Genomic DNA, 19127 nt, shown 5'->3' on the forward strand with positions numbered 1-19127 from the left:
GGTCTCTGGGATGGCCCACTTAATATGGCGAGGGGGAATCGGTAACAAAACTGGGTTAAAGCTGAAGTTGAGGCACATGGAGACAAATGGACTATACACTTTTGAGACGCTCACCAGGGGCCACAAATAATCTGGCTGAAGACTCCAGGTACTCCATATAGTGCCTTCGTAGGAAGATCCATCTTATTTAAGGCGGGACTAAGCTATAAGCTACTTATTTGTATTTAACGTTTTACAAGGAAAGGCTCATGGCCCTCACTGAGACAGGCCTCCTTTTCCTGTCTTTTAAATACATTTGGAATGACGAGTAGATGGACTTCAAGAAATAAAGGCAACACTTCTAGCGTAGTTGAGGAGAATTTGCTTTAGTTTTCTTAAGGTCAAATACAAGATGCTCAGAATATGGAGAAACCTCTGAGGGTGGGGCATTAGAGTCAAATGCGTGTAAGGAATATGCACATAGCATTTATAACAACTATTTTACAGGTAGTATAGTCCATGTACATGATATTGTAATTTAATGTGGAAGTTTGAACACTAAAAAGTCCTAACCTGTGAAAAGTACAGGCGATATTCAAACTCTGGAAGATTCTCTCTGATCTCCACCATTTGTCTTCTTTGCACAGTGGTGACCAAGTACTCAGTAGAGTCCACACCCCGTTCTTCCATGATGCCCGCTAGCTTTGTCACTCTTCATTCTAGGCCAGAGCTGGGCAAACTAAGTCCCGCGGGCCAGATTCATCCCATCGGTGTTTGTAGTCTGGCCCGCTGTTAAGAGGGGCCGATTCCTCTGCTCTTCTCCCTCCCTGCAAACTTGTGCGCATTTTGAAACAAATCGGTTTAACTGACCCAATTGCACTTTCCAGCAGCAATCCATGGCTAAAGCGGCGTCATGTGACCAGACATCACTACACCACCGTGGCCATGGAGAGTGCCACTGCAAAGTGGGATTGGGTTAGAACTTACAACCCTGCAGGGAGGAAAGGAGAGGAATAAGGGCTAGAAAGGTTTGCCCACCTCTGTTCTAGGCTCAATGACAAGGTACAGGGGCAGCTTTGACTACGAAGGCTGCTACCCATTAACCAAAGGCAGTGAGCAGAAGCAGCAGGGATGAAAAAGCTCTGCAAAGACTTCACCGCTGGATGGAGTGACATAGGGGCCCGGAAACCGCGGAGAACACAGAAAGCCTACCTGAGGAGGAGAGTATCACCCTTTATCACAAGATTTGGTTTCATTTCTGCCTGAAGATGGCCTTTAGCTGTAAGCCAATTTACATTTTTCACATTCATGGGATAGTAGGTTACTATCACACATTGTATTTAACCAAGTTAGACTGCCTGCTGAAATTAGGAAGGTGGGTCTTCTAAATGCAGGGAAACTACTATGAGGAAAAGCAAAACTGAATACACTGTCACAAGCAATGGGGTTAGGGAGCAGCTCATTCCTCTCCCCTCCCCCGAAGACGGGAGTCCGAAAGGAGAGCGACAAATCTAGAAATATGGGCGTTTCATGCTTCACTTGCTATAGGAACCTCTCCCAACATGCAAATCTGGGCCTTAAAATCAAAGAGCCTTCTAAAGGTTCTAATCATTTAAATAAAGAAAAAAAGTCCAGTGATCAACAGGAGAGACCAGGTCACCTGATGTAGACTTTATGTTGTTAATGGTTGTGTCATTATCAAATGTTATTTACCCTGTAACCAAACTTACAGCTAAATTGAATCCTTTGATCATTCTTTAAGTTTGCAATGGGCAGTAAAGCATGGTCACCAAGAGGACCAAACCGAGTAGAATTTACTCACAGAAAACCATAATGTTATAACAGATACTGAAGATGGTCTACAAATATTTTTTTAAACTTTTTTTTTTTCTTTAACTACAATAATGCCTATGAAATGATGCCTGTTCCAAAGGTCAGTACAGGCCATAAAAGATACCAGCTCAGCATGTAAACTGAGCCCTGCTGCGGCAATAAGTGCTTTGTTAATGTTGCAAGAACATAAAGGTACCTCATGGGCGGGGTCTGAGATGTCATGTCTCCTCCCCTCAGGTACCTCTGCTGCAGCTACATTTGACAGGACGCATAGGAACAGACTGGTACAAGCATACATCTTTTCAGGAGTTAGGAAAACTGGAAAGCCACAAACTGCAGCAACTGAGTCTCTGATGTCCAGGATGCACACAGAGAGTCAGAGGTACAGAAGTAGGTTAAGTACACAGTGTCACACATACAACATAGCTTGATTAAAAGGAAAAAAAAGAACAAAAACAGGAAACAAGATATCAAGGAGAGGGAAACAGATCTCTAAAGTTCTTAAATTCACTAAAAACTGTGAAATTGGCGCTCTGCTCCGGGGATAAAGTTTGAATATCAAACAGCGGATTCTTCTGAAGCCAAATTGTCTCATCGGATTTATATATATTTATATATATAGAATTTTTATTCCTAATGTTTTTCCCCCCCAAATGCTCTATCTGTGAAGGGGTCGCGGTCTGGTGGAAGGGCAGGGCGGAGAGGATGGGGGTCCCTCTGTGTCTTTGGCAGTTCGGGAGCCGCAGGAAGCTCGGCGTGAGGGGCGTGGCCCTCCCCAGTCCGGAGGTTCACTGGTTCCCGCAATTTCTGGTTTTGGGTTATAGGTAAGGGGGAAGTGCCGTCTCTCCCAGGGCTGTACGATCTGAAAAACACGGAGGGGAACAAAAATTATTAACAATAAATTTGCAAACATGATTTTCAGAAACATTATGCTATCCTTTCCTTATAATAGTCCATCTCTACTGAGTTTACTCCTACCCACACCTCAATTCCTGGATTTTCTGTGTCAGGCGGGCAGAGGGGATTTCACTTTTGGTAGCTCAGAGAAAACTGTAAAGATGGAAGGCAGCAGAATTTTTTTTTTTGTATCACATTTCTCCTAAACCTGACAGTAAACACTAAAAGCAGGATACAGTGCATCCGGAAAGTATTCCTAGCACATCACTTTTTCCAATTTTTTATTTTATAGCCTTATTCCAAAATGAATTCATTTTTTCTTTAGATTTCTACACTAAACACCAAAACGTTAAAAAAAGTTTACTTGAGGCTTTAGCAAAATTATTAAAAATAAAAAACAGACATTAAATGGACACAAGTATTCACAGCCTTTGCTCAAAACTTTTTCAATGCACCTGGCAGCAATTACCGCCTCAAGTCATTTTGAATATGATGCCACAAGCTTGGCACACCTATCCTTCACCAGTTTCACCAATTCCTCTTTGTAGTACTCCCCAAAGATGTTTAATTGGAATTAAGTCTCGGTTCTGGCTGAACAACTTAGGGATATTCACAGAGTTGTCCTGAAGCCACTCCTTGGATATCTTGCCTGCGTGTTTAGGGTTGTTGTCCTGCTGCAGAAGAACAGTCACCCCAGTCTGTGTTCAAAAGCCCTCTGGATCAGGTTTTCATCCAGAATGTCTCTGTACATTGCTGCAGTCATCTTTCCCTTTATCCTGACTAGTGTCTTAGTTCCTGCTGCTGAAAAACATCCCACAGTATGATGCTGCCACCACCATGCTTCACTGTAGGGATGGTATTGGCCTGGTGAGAAGCAGCGCCCGATTTCCTCCAAACATGACACCTGGCATTCACACCGAAGAGTTCAATCTTTGAATCGTCAATCTACAGAATTTTGTTTCTCATGGTCAGAGTCCTTTAGGTGCCTCTTAGTAAAACGCACATGGCAACCCACCAGGAGTTTGCAAAGGAGTGGCCTCCTTTTGGCCACTCTACCATATAGGCCTGATAGGTAAATTGCTGCAGAGATGGTTGTCCTTCTGGGAGGTTCTTCCCTCTCCACAGAGGACCTCTGGAGCCCAGGTTCCTGGTCACCTCCCTGACTAAGGCCCTTCTACCCCAATTGCTCAGTTTAGATGGCTGGCCAGTAATAATAAATTATTATTATTATTATTATTATTATTAAGACTACTGTGCTCATTAGGACCTTAAAAGCAGCAGAAATGTTTCTATAACCTTCCCCAGTTTTGAGCCTCGAGCTGCAAAAAAATAGCAAGGATGATCAAGGAAAAGAGGATGCGCCAGAGTTCAATTTTGAGCTTCATGGCAAAGGCTGTGAATACTTATGTACATGTGATTTCTCAGTTTTTTATTTTTACTTTCAAAAGAGCTTTATTAAGATGATCAATGCAATGACAGTATACTGTAACATTAGTCCAATAAACAAAGAAAACATTTGTATTTAACAGTTTCTGTCAAACTAATACAGGAGCATGTAGAAGATCTGACAGTATGACAGACTACATTCCTCCCATGTGTCTCAAACTTGGTTATGATGAACAAATTTAAAAACTTTGAAAGAAAAGAAGGAATAAAACAAAAAAAGAAGGAAAAAAGAGAAACATATGACGAATGTTATACAAAATTACAACATAAAAGATGGTTTCATGTAATGCAAGAGGAAAACCAGTGTGGGCTATAGGTAGTATTTGTTTAGGGTACATTGTAGGTGATTGCCATAGGGAGAGTTCAGCCATTGGGCCCATACTGAGAAAAAAGGTTGAGTGTCACCTTTGGTCAAGCTCTGCAAAAATTTGTTTAGACCGATATAGTTAGTTTTTTGGATGACCTTTTCCCAGTTTAATTGTTCTGTGTTGGGCAATATGTGATCTAGCTGCAACTAGGATTTTAGAAAGGGGGTCATTTTCCCAAAGTGAAAGGTTAGGGATTCCGATATTGAGTAATGCAATGAGGGGTGATTGATGAGTGGGTTTATTCCATAATTCAGTAGTGAGTAGAAAAAGTAAGACAGGTGCGAAATAACACTTTCAACGAAGTTTCAGTTAATGAAATATTATTAGAGCATTTGGTAGTTTTCTTCCAAATATTTGTCCATTGTTCTTCCGATGTCTCAAAGTCTTTGTTCCAAGCTTTCTGGTAAAGTGCCATCAGATTCGACCAACAGACAGATCCCTATCTGATCGAATCTGATCAGAGAGGGATCGTATGGCTACCTTTACAGCAAACAGATTGTGAATCGATTTCAGCATGAAACCGTTCACAATCTGTTGTGGTGGTGCTGCTGCTGCTGCCCCCGCATACATTACCTGCTCCGCCGGCGCGACTCCAGTCTCCCAGTCACCACTGCTCTGTCTGCGCTCTGGTCTCCAGGTCCGACATGCCTCACTTCTTCTAGCCCGGCAGGAAGTTTAAACAGTAGAGGGTGCTCTACTGTTTAAACTTCCTGCCGGGCTAGAAGAAGTGAGGCATGCCGGACCTGGAGACCAGAGCGCAGACAGAGCAGCGGTGACCGGGAGACTGGAGTCGCGCCGGCGGAGCAGGTAATGTATGCGGGATCTATTGCGTTGGTCACTCGAACGCCGCTAGCGATGCGCTCTTTACCCGCGGGCGATCAACTGTTATTTTACGCACGGCGCGACCGGACGAAATGGATCGAAATTCGGCGTGTAGCGTGAACGATTGGCAGCAGATTCGATCCCAGTGATCGAATCTGCTGTCGAAACGGGCGCAAATCGGGCCAGTGTATGGCCAGCTTAAGTGTTATCTACCAAAGGGGACGTGATCAATTTATATATAGTTGAGATTGATTTTGTTGCCTCCCCTTTCGGAACTACCGTATATACTCGAATACAAGTCGACCTCGTATATAAGTTGACCCTAATATTTGACCCTCTTAAGCTGGCATTTTTTAATGGTTTAAGTATAAGTCTACACAGCAAAGTTGGGGTCAAGTCCTAACCTTCTGTTAGTATAATAAAAGATAAATAAGGTTAACAATGGGGCGTGAATGAGGCAGGATACCTGAAGCAACCCTGCATGATCTCCATGCATCTTCCCCACACTGTGCTGCTGTTATTGTGTTAATACATAACAGTGCAGTGTTTGAAACATGCTTGCAGATCATAAGGGGTTAATGGCTTTAAGTATCTTGCCTCAGTTAGAAAACCAATGATAAGCACTAGCACACTTTACAGGAGCTGCCTGAGAAGATAAGACCAGTCCTGCACTTCAAAGAAACAGTGAAGACAACAGTTTCCAGCCTGAGTTCTCAGGGCTGTATAAACAGCTCTGTCAACTTTACCTGTCTGGCCAATCCATTGTACATTCAGATGCTGGCAGGGAGGGTGAAGTCAGTTCCAGGGGCTATCAATGAATTCCCTAGTGTGGATGCAGCTAAAACTCGCAGTCACAGCTGAGCCTCTATAAACAAATCACAGGCTTCAGCTCCCATCCAGCGTGTCCCGTTGCTCTGATCCCCTCCTCCACTTCCTGATACCTCACAATACAGGGCAACCAAGTCTGTGTGTAGTGAAGGGAAGCTGCACGCACTACGAGGATAGCGATCTGTGGCCAGAACTGAGGATTTATGATCGTCTCCTACCCCCACGGCCAGCAGGGGTCAGAGCAGTAAGGAGGAACAAACTTACAACGGGGATTTTGAGCAGCCCCTACCCCCCCCCCCCCCAGCTGTTGGAGCATCACATGCTGTCAGAGCAGGGGTCAGTCCATTCTGCAGCTTGCAGGGGGGGGGGGGAGCTGCTTTATGGTGATCAGGCATCTGACTAGAGAGGGGGGGCAAGATCTGGCTGGCTGGCAGCACTACAGTGACACAATGCAGCAGATGCAGAGCAGAGGGAACACGTGATACGTTGCTACAAGTCAGAAATTTAGGTCTGATGTGAGTATAAGTCGCCCCCCCCCACTTCACAAAAGTAGATCAGACCTAAATTTCTCGACTTGTAGTCGAGTATATACAGTAATTGTTTTTCTAACGAATTCAGAGTTGGGTGACTATTAGCTGGCCAATGTTGGGAGTTTTTATTTTATTTTCAATACATTTGCCAAAACCTGAAGTAAACTTTTTTTTTTCACATTGACTGGGGTGTTGTGTGTTGAATTCTGAGAAAAATGGAATTTATTGAAATAAAACTAACAAGAAAGTGTGGGGAAAAAGTGATACACTGTGAATACATTCCAGAGGCACAGTAGGTAAGCTAAATAAGTAACTTCTTTGTTAGTCCCCCATCCTTAGGCAAGTATCTGGCTGTTTTCTTTTCCCCAGGTTCCCATTTCATTTAATTTTACGCCTCTAGTGGTCACGTAAGGTAAGTGTCATGGTGTTTGCCCTTTATAGCATTAGTTACGTCACACGAGCGCCCTGGAACTAGGGAGTAGAGAGGCAAAGAGCAGCAGCCGGTGGAGAGACAACATAGGTACCGCAACGTGGACAGGTGAGAGCAAACTGCCCTACAATGTGCACGGCTAAGATAGATTTAAAATCTGTGTGTAGAGTGGTGGGAATCAAGTAGATAGATTCCCTTTTAATCAGATAATGATCGGAGAGGGATCTATCTGATGGCTAAATCGACCACAGTATGGCCACCTTTGTTTGAGAGTGGGGTTTGGTGAAGGAAGAGGACTAATGTCCAGAGACACACTTTTACCTGTGCCTTTTGATTGGCTTACTGACATTCAAATCCTTGCACAATCTGGGCTCTGGATACCTGAAGGACTTGTTGCAACTGCATCACACCCCCCACAATCTTAGATCAAAAGGACGTAACACCTTGGTCACCCCCAGAGTCCACCTCAAAACCTTTGGAGACAGAGCCTTTTGTCATACTGCCCCTACACTTTGGAACTTCCTGCCACACCCAATCAGGACAGCTCCATCCCTGGAAGCATTTAAGTCTAAACTGAAAACCTACCTCTTTAGTCTGGCATTCATGAACATCTGACTATCTCCTCTGTAACACAACCCAGCCTGCAACCCTGTATTGATCTGAGACACAACTATGCACTTTGAGTCCTATGGGAGGAAAGCGCTTTACAAATGTTATTGTATTGTAAAGGGAACCTAAACTGAGAGGGATATAAAAGTTTCCTTTGAAACAATACCAGTGTCCTGGCAGTCCTTTTGATCTCTTTGTCCGCATTAGTGGCTGAATCACACACCTGAAACAAGCATGCAGCTAATCCAGTCTGACTTCAGTCAGAGCACCTCATCTGCATGCTTGTTCAGGGGGTGTGGCTAAAAGTATTATAGACACAGAATCAGCAGGACAGTCAGGCAATTTCCTTCTCAGTTTAGGTTTCCTTTAAACTCCCAGAGTGATTATTAAATGGTAACAAATAAAAACTTGAACACACCCTACCAAGCTGCAGATCAGATAGCAGTTCATACGAAAAGCTCCACCCATCTCATTCAACAGCCAAACTACATCAGACCAATCACAAATGGTTTATGGAATTTCAGTGAAATTTGAAAAGACGGTTAAGCAGTAGAAGCACTAAAATAGGAGTGGGTCGATGTGAAGATATGTTTGATGTGGAATGACCGTAATAAGTCACCAGTCAGCCTCATCACTCATGAAACCCCAATACTGAGGTGCCTGCTCCTGAGACACACCCAATCCGAGCAATGTATACATTCTGCGCACATGGGAAGTCAGATGTGAAAGTCATTAGACATTATTGTAACCAGTCCACACAACGGTGTAGTGACCTGTGTTCCAATTTTCTTGGGTCTACAGAGAAGAATTTTAACAAACCTCTAAGCAGACTTTGGGTTATAAATGCAGTAGAATTAGCCATACTATGCCAGGGGAAAACACATATATAAGTAGATAAATACTTGATCTAGTTGCATAACATGTATTGTACTATCTTGATTGACGTTTTGATTTCAGTGAATTTTATATAGTAAATGAAGAGAATTCAGTTCCTGGTGGGAACCATGTCTTTTGCCCACAGTTTAGGCTAAATCCTGAAGGCATTCCTGCCCTTTAGTTTTTTTTTCTTTTCTTCTCCAATCGCTGAGTCACCTCAGCCTTGCTTGTAAACACAAGTGAGCAGAAGATCGTGTTTCAGATAGGCAGCTAAGCAGGGAAATAAAGGGAATAGGAGGAATAGATTATAGATAAAAAGAACCCCCAGCATGCAACTGTTTGGCACTGAAGGGCCAGTGCTCCTTAAGTATGTGATAACTCCAAATCCTAACAGCAGAAAAAAGTTTTGAAAGTTTGGAATGCAGGATTAGCATCTTTATCACTTAATACACTCAGACCAGTTACTGTTGAAATTTGATTTTATGGTGACACTCACGCTTAATAAGTGTAAACAGAAACAGTAATAATTGCATCACTTACAGTCTCTTCATAACCTGAGTCTGACATGGAGCTCTGTGTCTCCTCAGAGATCAGACGTGGAGTGTCCCTTGAGGTGGGTGTCGGAGGAGCAGACAAAACATCGGGGCTGAGAGGAGAGAAGTCTTGCACAGCCTGCCAGCTGCCGCCGTCTGGAGAGGGAGGCTGAGGCGTGAGAGGCTGAGCGGTCATAGAGCCTTCAGATGTCCGATGAGTCCTGGAAAGCAGACAGGAGACTCTCATACTCGTGTTCAGCCACATACAATATACACAAAGGTTCCTGGGGAGTGATGTACCTCCAGCACTAGCAGTAGTGCGGTATTCAAAATATTACCTGCTTCCTCGACGCTGAGGCTGAATGCTGCCAGTGACCCACCGGGCTCTTTCAAACTCTTCACACTTTCCATGCAGATCTGTATAGGCTGCGTCTGAGACATCTTCCAACTGTGAAGACGGAAATACACATCAACCAACAATTAAACAAATAAATGTGCTTTAACTTCCACAGGTCAGTGAAATATCATGCAAACAACTGTGGGCATCACAAAAGACACTGGAGGAAAAGTGTGGCATCTACCTACAGCACTTGGCTGGGAAAAATGGAATTCGCATGACATTCAATAAAAACCTGTTTGCCTGCTCTTTATTACTAATATATCTGCCACACTTGCTTTTGCTGCAAAGTAATGTCATTAAAAATAAATAAACAGCCTAGCTGTGCTGAGACCTACCATTGCATGGGTCTGTTATAACCTGTTCATTTGACTTCATTACATTTTTATTAAAGCATACAAGATAAAGTACAACATATATGAAAAAAACTATACGCCATGCAGGTATACAGTAGTAAAAATAATAGTGCATCAAGACAGAGGACATAAGTCATTCTATCAAAGTATAAACAAACAATATGACAGCATATAGACTGTTTCAACTTGGAAAAGAGAAAAATATCAAGGTGGGACCACTACCCAGAGGGCGTCACAAAGGTCCCTAAAACTGTGACCGCCATATTGAGTGTGATGTCGAAACAACCTGATGGCAGGGTCTGTGTTGTGCTAGATCAGGCTTTCTCAACCGGGGTTCCTTGAGGACTCTGCAGGGGTTCCTTGGCATTTTTCCCATCGTGGGGGAAGTATAATGGAGCACACTATAATAGTTATGGTACTGTAACAAGAAGCACTAAATTGGGGGCTCAGGAGACAGTATAATGAGTGGCAGTGTAATGGGGGTAGTGAAATAAACAGCCACACAGACTTTTACAGACCGTGCCTCCTGCAAAACAAATGCAGGGGTTCCTCGAGATCACAAAGTTCTTTTCAGGGTTCCTCCAGAGTAGAAAGGTTGAGAAAGGCTGTGCTAGATCTTAGGTCCAACATATCAAAGTGTCCACATAGTTGTAGAAAAGAGAAGATAGAGGGGAGAGAAACAAGGATAGAGAGGAAAAAGAAGGAAAGATCCAGAAGAAGGAATGGAGAAAGAAAAGAGAACCCGAGGTGGGTTTTACAAATCCTTATTGCACACAGAGGGTGGGTCTGCAGATAATGCCCAGCCAACCGCCGTGTTAGCGACACACAGCGTATCGCTAGCAGGCTGTTTACATGTACACTGTCACTCTACGCTGCTCCCCGCCTTCTCGATTTCGCTACTCCCCGCCCACGTCCCTTCCCTCCAATCAGCGGGGAGGGAAGGGATGCGGTGATATGAGGAGGCGGGGAGTAGGTAGAGTGACAGTGTACATGTAAACAGCCTGCTAGCAATACGCTGTGTGTCGCTAGCACGGCGGTTTTATTTAGGGAGCACAGCAGAGAGCAGAGGTGGTGGTGGGGGCTAGGGGGTTCCTGGGGGAGATAATATAGTAATAGAGGCTGGGCATTATATGCAGACCCACCCTCTGTGTACAATTCGGTTTTGGAAAAACCCACCTCGGGTTCTCTAAGAAATTAAGGCGTCGGGTAAGTAATTTCTACTCTCCAACAAATAACCCATAATTTTACCATGTCTAAGCAGGCAGAGAGTCAGAAAGAATGGTCTTGCCTTCAGACTCGGTGAATATATTCCATAAAAGCCATGAGTTTTGGTGGTTAAGTAGTCTGCTAGGAGATTCCTGGACTATCCCCTCCATCAAACCAATATTCTCCATCCAGTCGCCCAGCATAGGAGCTGAAGCAGACTTCCAAAACATTGGGATTGAGTCTAGCTGCTACTATTATGTGTTCTTAAAGTGAACCTCCGGACTAAAAATCTACTCAGCAGAACTGAAAAGGCTTGGTGTTCCTTAAACAGTTTCACAGCATCAGAACTTTGTTTTTCTTATCAAAGCATCATGTTTAGCTGCATTTTTAGCTAAGCTCCACCCATCAAAGAAAACTGCAAGGGCTTTTTTCCCCTGATGCTGTGCAAAGCATGATGGGATTTCCTATGTTATTCATGTTGCCTAGCAACTGGGAGGGGTGATCAGCACACAGGACAGTTGGAACTGTGTCTCATGCTTCCTGTCACCTCCTTTCAACCAAAAAGATGGCTGCCCTCATGAAAGCAAACATTTGCCTGTTCTTTTAAAACAGGGTGGGTAAGAGATTATATTACCTATCTATTTGCAAGGTTCACAATATGATCCTTCAGGCGGCAGTTTGGGGCCAAGTGGTGTGTGGATGCGTTGCAAGACTTTAGGCCTTCCAACATGTTCTGTTGCTAAGGAGGAGATCGAAGGGATAAATACAGGTAGTACCCGGTTAAGAGATTAGATAAGGACTGTGGGTTCGTTCTTAACCTAAATCCGTCCTTAAGTTGGAACACTGTTCCACCTCTATCCCGTCTCTCCTATGTGCCCCCCTCTGCCTCCAGTGTCCCCTCTCTGTGTCTCTCTGTCCCTCTCTATACCAGTTTGTCCCCATCAGTGCTATTATTTCCTCTGTCCCTTCCATGCCTCTGATCCTCTTTTCTTTGTCCTCTCCCCTTTGTCCCCACTGTGTCTGTCCCCCTTTGTCCCATCTGTCCATTCTGTGTCCCCTGTGTGTGTGTCTTTGTCCCCTCTGCCCTTTCCCCTCTGTCCCCTCTGTGTCTGTCCATTCTGTGTCCCCTGTGTGTGTCTTTGTCCCCTCTGTCCCTGTCCATTCTGTGTCCCCTGTGTGTGTGTGTGTGTCTTTGTCCGCTCTGTGTCCCCTCAGTGCCTCTGTCCTTTTTGTGCATTTATCCCCTCTGTGCTTCTGCCCCCGTACCCCTCTCTCCCTGCAGAAGTGCTGGGCTCAGCTTCTAGACAGAGTGCAGCACTGGTCATCTAGCCATTCCGCCTTTAGCCTACAGCACCGCTTTCTGTATGTCATGTGACATACAGGAAGCATGCAATGCACAAGAGCGGGAAGGTGACGTGGAGAGGCGGATGGAGTGTTGGACTTTGTTTGAAGACGAGTCCCAACACTGCTGCGGGGGGAGAAGCTGCTTCTTCAAACTTCCCCCTTGTACAAATGATGCAATTGCAACAGGATCGGGTCGTTTTTAAGTTGGGCCGTTCGTAAGTCGGGGATCACCTCTATGTGGAATGCAAGGGAGTAGCTTCCTTGGAGCAGGCAAGAAGGAGGACAACATGCTCGACCAAAATGATCAGAAATTAAGGATATCTCGGCGTTGCTTCGGGGCAGCTATCATTTAGGTCCTTGGCCAAGGCTGCTTGGAGCCACTTTTGCTCTGTTTAGGCTAACATGTGTATGCACCTTTATTTGCAATGACTGAGGCTTGCACACAGAGGTCTCTGCCATGTTTGGTTTAGCATCATCTCCAGCAATTAGTTATCAAAGAACAATCTTGGTGCTAATAACCTCCCAAAACAAAACTCAATTAAAGTGACACTTAAAGGGAATCTAAACTGAGAAGGATATGGATGTTTCCTTTTAAAATAATGTCAGTTGCCCGACTCTCCTGCTGATCCTGTGTCTCTAATACTTTCAGCCACAGCCCCTGAACAAGCATGCAGGTCAGGTGCTCTGAAGTCAGACTGGATTAGCTGCATGCTTGTTTGAGGTGTGTGATACAGCCACTACTGCAAAAGATCAGTAGGACTGCCAGGCAACTGGTATGGTTTAAAAGGAAAAAGATAGATCCCTCCCAGTTCCCTTTAAGTCCTCCCAAAAAAAAAAAAAAAAAAAAAAAAAAAAAGTTTTACTCACCTGTGGCTTCTACCAGCCCCCTGCAGCCACCTGTGCCCTTGTACTCTCGATCAGATGCTCCTGTCCCCGCCGGCAGCCACTTCAGTTTCTGGCGAGCGAGCGAGACTACGAGGGCACAGGATGGATGCAGGGGGCTGGTGGAAGCCCCAGGTGAGTAAAACTATTTTTTTTTTTTTGGATGACTTAAAGGGAACTGAGAAGGATATGGCTTTTTACTCATTTTTTTTTTGATGACTTAAAGCAGATCCGAGATTAAAAACTAACTAGAACATGTAATTTGTCTATATCTTATCTAAAGTTAAGATCGTTTACTCAGCAAATCTAGCTGCAAACAGCTTCAATAGAATATGATTATTTCTTCCTGTGATACGACAGCAGCCACGTTTGTAAATATTACACAGGCAAGCTTATCTGCATCTACTGTGAAAAAAACCTAATCCCCCTCCTCCTCCACTCTGCCTCTGAAATCTCTGGCTAGTAATACCTCCCCCTCCTCCAGCCCAGACTGAGCTCCCATGAGCCCTTGCTACTGCCAAGGCTCTCTGAAAAACTGTGGGAGAGGCTTGTTTAGTTTAAAGGGAATTAGAGTATTAAAACAAAAGTATTTGGCTTGAGGAATGCCCTTTAAACAATAGGAAAAGAACACAATTATGCAATGAGTAAAAGTTCATCTCGGATCTACTTTAAGCATCCCTTTAACCCTTGCAGAAACTTGTTTTGTTGAACTTGAATTGGTAGAACGGGCAGGGGGAGGAAAGGCTGCTATGCATTGCTGGTCATTTCTACAAGCATCTACAGGAACGCTCCAGTCCATGCGCTCCGACTACCTAAAAATCCTATCTCCATGTAAAAAATAAAAATGAAAATAATTAATAGAAACATTTAAAGATAATCTGTACTCTAATATTCTTACACAAAAAAGCATACCGTTCTATTCCTTATTTTCTCCTGTGCCCCTCTGTGCTGTTTCTGGCACTCTCTGATGCAATCCTGGCTTGTAATTAACAGTTTTAGGCAGTGTTTACAAACTAACCAGCTTGTGATAGGCTCACATAAACAGAGTGTGTGAGTCATACAGAGCGTGCAGGGGGCCTGCAGAGGGTGTGTATCGCTTCTATCCAATCACAAGCAGCACAGCACATTCCACACATTCAAGCCTTAGCCCGACAGACACGACAGAGGAAAGGAGATAAGATTTATTACAGAGACAGTGCAATTAGGAAAGGCTGCAGTAAGCCAGAGCACATTAGAACAGGCATAGGAACTTATAGAAGAACTAAGGCTGAAAAATGTGTTACAGAGTCTCTATAAGCCTTTACTGAAGTACTTTTTCAAGGGAAAGACAAATGAATACATGGTTTGCCATCCTTGAATCAGACTGTTGTGACTGCAAAATCCTGATCAACCACAAAGAAAAGATTCATCATAACAGTTGTCCCCCTCTGCAGACATAACCCTGGTAATATACATATAATAAGCGATAGCCACTGGCGCAGCAACCAGACACAGAGCAGACCAACTCACCTCGTCTATATCCGCTTCTGAATTTGGAGTCAAAGGAGAAATCTTAACAACACGCCAACTGCAACAGAAGAAAAGAGATTAGTAGTCATACTAGAAACAAGCTACATGAACCAACTGTGGGGGAAAAGCATGTCAATACATTCTGATGCCAGGCTGCTTTGAGAAGGTAATTAAATTGAAGTTGAAAGAGGGAACGCAACCCAACTGATCACTCTTCCCACCGGTTAAAGGACTACTGTGGGGCGTAGTTGTTTTCCGACTTTAAAGTCGGAAAGTCCAGAAGTGAACCGGAGCATCGGTGAGTGGCTGTGCAGGCACAGGATGTCTGCAGGGGACCATCAGAAGCCCCCGGTATGTTTAACTCATCCCCTTCTCTCTCTCTCTCCCCCCCCCCCCCCGCTACAGTAGTCCTTTAAAGTGAACCTCCGGACTAAGAATCGACTCAGCAGCACTGAAAAGGCCTGGTGTTTCTTTAACAGTTTCACCGCATCAAAACTTTGTTTCTCTTATACAAGCCTCATTTTTAGCTGCACAGAAGAAAACTGCCCGGGCTTTATTCCCCTGATGCTGTGCAAAGCATGAGATTTCTGATGTTGTTCTCGTCCTGTTTTGGTGCAATTTTTTTTTTTTTGACATTTTGAATTTGACATTTGAAGCCTAGCGTGTGCAGCTGGGAGGGTTTATCAGGACACAGGACAGTTGGAACTGTGTCTCCTGCTCCTTGTCACCTCCTTTCAACCAAAAAGATAGCTGCCCCCATGACAAAGATGGCAGCCCCCATGAATCACAAACATTTGCCTGTTCTTTTAAAACAGGGTGGGTAAAAAAATTATATTACCTATCTATTCTAATTAACATAACTAATGTAACTTGATGACAGTATGTTTGTTTAGGCTGAAGTTCCCCTTTAAGTCAAGCAAGGCAGTCAAGGCATGTCTGTACAAATATCAGGCCACTGACCAATCCAACGGAGAAGAAAAAGGTTGTGAAATCATCTGAGGTCTATCACAACCGTGGAATGATTGGCAGGGTTGGTGCTGCCCACTAGTCAAATTAGGGCAATTGGCCCAGGGCCCCCCCCCAAGAGCTACACTGAGTATACATAAGGAGAGGGAAACCGCTGAACTCTGCTCTATCGTGGTATCCAATCACCCCAAATAATCAGGCAGTACAGTGGCCTAGAGGTTAGCACTCTCGCCTTGCAGCACTGGGTCCCCAGTTCAAATCCCAGCCAGGGCACTATATGCACAGAGTTGGTATGTTCTCCCGTGTCTGTGTGGGTTTCCTCTGGGCACTCTGGTTTCTTCCCACATCCCAAAAATATATAGGAAAGTTAATTGGCTTCCCCCTCAAAAATTGGCCCTAGACTAGAATACACACACGATGCATACATACACATATGACTATGGTAGAGACTAGATTGTGAGTGACAAGACAATACAATGCTGCAGAAGATGTCAGCGCTATATAAACATACATTAAATTACAAAAAAAAAAAAAAAAAAAGTTTGCAGCAACATTTATTCAAGATCTGTACACAGCTAGACTAGTAATGGACAATCGGTAACAGAATACTAAATACTGGGTCAGAATCTTTGGCCTGGTTGCTGTACTCCAGCCACATCGGAGGGCTTCCCACCTCTCCTAATAGCCCGCTACATTCAGCTAGCAGAGTACACACGACTGTCACAGACTGCTGGGCACACGCCGATGATGGTTTTGGCCAACAAAGCCCTATGTCTCTGTGAGGTTTTTAGTCTATAGGTTTCCCTGACAACCACTTTCAGCCAATTTGGCAGATAATTGAGCTGTGTGGGCCTCAAAAACCATCGCAGCAGAATATCAGCATCTGATCCATTCAAAACAGTCAGTTAAACATCCCTGAAAATGGTTTGGGGGAAATAAGAAAAGCTAAGGCCTAGTAAAAAGGAATAGCTGTATTCTTGCATTTGTGACCAGTTTCCCCAGCAGCTATTGGTTGTAAGGATTGATTGCCAGTAAACCCCACACACGTATATGAGGAAGTTGTCCATACCATGCAACTTCCTGTAGGCCCCTTTAATAAGAAATAGTTCATACTGATTCAAGTGTACCACCAGCACTGAAGTTTTTTTAAAGAGTCTCTGAAGTCTCTAAAAAACATCTTTTTACTGCACAAATCTGTTAAATACTTTAGCCCTAACTAAACTGCCTCATTCCCGCTGCTATAAACTAACTAAATCCCCCCAAACTCCCCGGGACACACACCTCGGGAGCGCTTCCGTGTGAGGCAGAGCTATGAGCTGCAGCCCTGCCTCACACGCATCTGTCAGCGGCGGACTTCCGCCTCTCCCCCACCCTCTCAGTCTTCCTTCACTGAGAGGGGCGGGGGAGAGGCGGAGATCCGCCGCAGACAGGCGCGTGTGAGGCAGGGCTGCAGCTCATAGCTCTGCCTCTCACAGATGCGCTTAGGGCAGCAAAATACACGACCAAGAAAGTCGTGGATTTTGCAGGGGAGCGGGAGGGGGAGTTAGGGGGGATTTAGATTGTTTACAGCCGCGGGGATGTGGCGGTTTAGTTAGGACTAATGTATTAAACAGATTTATGAAAAAGTTTTTTCAGAGACTTCAGAGTCTCTAACTCCCTCAGCGCTAGAGGCTGCTGCCTCCTGGAAGAGCAATCATACCCCTGTGTAGAGAAGAGTGGAACTCCAGCAATCAAGGATCACTAAAACAGGACAGGGGGTCGGACATGATATTCAATTTTGTAATAAAGGTATATTATTCTGCATTATGTAAAGGTTTTCCTTCTAGTATTGCTAGGATAATAAAAACATACCTGAAATTAAACGGGGGAATAAAAGGTGTATAAAAAGCATAATTAGTTGCTTTATATGCAGGAGGTGCAATTTCAAAAGAGGGCAGGGCTCTATGTGGCTAAATGGCATTTTTAACTTCATAGACCTCTTTTCGTTATAGCTTGTCCTGGGAAACTAGTGGTCTCCCCCCTCTTATTTAGGGTTGCCATGAAAAAAAGAGGCGCCAGCAGAGTAGAAATTGATCATAGGTAAAAACAGATAAAAGTTGGAGGGCAAGGGTGGACTTACCCCCTCAAAACCAAACACAACCATTATATATGGTTTAAACCAGATTTAATTCGTACTCCAGAACAAATGCCACAAGTTTCGCGCGACTCTAGCCAGCTTCCACAGGCAATAATACAGGTAGGAGCAACTCAGAAGTTGTGTAGCCAAGTACAGCGCCTCTGGTGGATGGGTGCACACCCCTTCTTTCCTTCTACAGAGAGCGACTTTTAGCCTGAGTGGGGACCGGCCTAATATCCCCATAAGTGCTTTAAGTGGTCGCCTGAATCCGGCTACCCAAACTAGAATATTTCTATTTGCTTCTACCTTGACATTCCTTTATCATCAATAATACACCATTGGGGGCTCTCAATTGTGTTTTTCCTTTCTTATTTAGGGTGCCCGATACGCATGCTGGCTGATTGATGAGCACAGATGTGTGCTCACGTCTTTGCTGACTTCATCTAAAGCACAGAAATATACTGTGTGGGTAGGAAAGTGGTTAATATAGACTAGCAGCTTAAAGGGAAGGTTCAGGGTGGCTGTTAAAAAAATAAAAATGCCCATCCACTTACCAGGGGCTTCCTCCAGCCCTGGCTGCCACGGGCTGGAGGAAGCCCTAGGTAAGTGGATGGGCATTTTTATTTTTTTAACAGCCACCCTGAACCTTCCCTTTAACCTAAGGGCTATAATTCCTTAAAGAGGAACTCCAATGAAGATAATGTAATAAAAAAAAGTGCTTCATTTTTTTCAATAATTATGTATAAATGATTTAGTCAGTGTTTGCCCAACAAGCTGACACATCATTGCATTCCAGCGGATCTGGAGGTGTGTTTAGCTTCTAAGGGTGACAATGGTTAATTAGCATATAATCAGCAGTGATGCATTGTGGGAGACATCTCAAGCTCACTCCAACCTGAATTATCGCACATTCTTTCTGTTTTAAGAAAGCAAACTTTTGTTTTTCTTTGCCTATTGTAAAATCTTTTTTAAATCCCTGATTTACATTCTGACATTACATGGTGACATTTTTACTGCTGGCAGGTGATGTAGCTGCTGCTTGCTGTTTTGGCAGTTGGAGACAGCTGTAAACAGCTATTAACCCACAATGCAACAGGGTTCACAGACAGGAAACTGCCAAGAGTACGTACTCAGAATTTCTTTGTGGGAGGGGTTTCACCACAATATCAGCCATACAGCGCCCCCCTGATGGTCTCTTTG

General features: G+C 44.2%; 1 protein-coding gene across 3 annotated transcripts in view; it reads right to left on the minus strand.

The window, feature by feature from the left end:
• KANSL1 (KAT8 regulatory NSL complex subunit 1) overlaps window positions 1-19127 on the minus strand; it is a 225147-nt gene that overhangs the window by 1168 nt on the left and 204852 nt on the right. For all 3 annotated transcript variants that reach the window (XM_068263655.1, XM_068263656.1, XM_068263654.1), the window contains exons 12-15: window positions 14846-14903; window positions 9490-9599; window positions 9159-9372; window positions 1-2674 (exon numbers count right to left, since the gene is read on the minus strand). The exon at window positions 1-2674 is cut by the window's left edge and continues 1168 nt beyond it. In XM_068263655.1, the coding sequence (XP_068119756.1) occupies window positions 2471-2674; window positions 9159-9372; window positions 9490-9599; window positions 14846-14903 (586 nt within the window). In that variant the 3' untranslated portion in view covers window positions 1-2470. The remainder of the gene's footprint in view (window positions 2675-9158; window positions 9373-9489; window positions 9600-14845; window positions 14904-19127) is intronic.

The sequence above is a fragment of the Hyperolius riggenbachi genome, chromosome 12 (assembly GCF_040937935.1).
Source record: "Hyperolius riggenbachi isolate aHypRig1 chromosome 12, aHypRig1.pri, whole genome shotgun sequence".
Lineage (NCBI taxonomy): Eukaryota > Metazoa > Chordata > Amphibia > Anura > Hyperoliidae > Hyperolius > Hyperolius riggenbachi.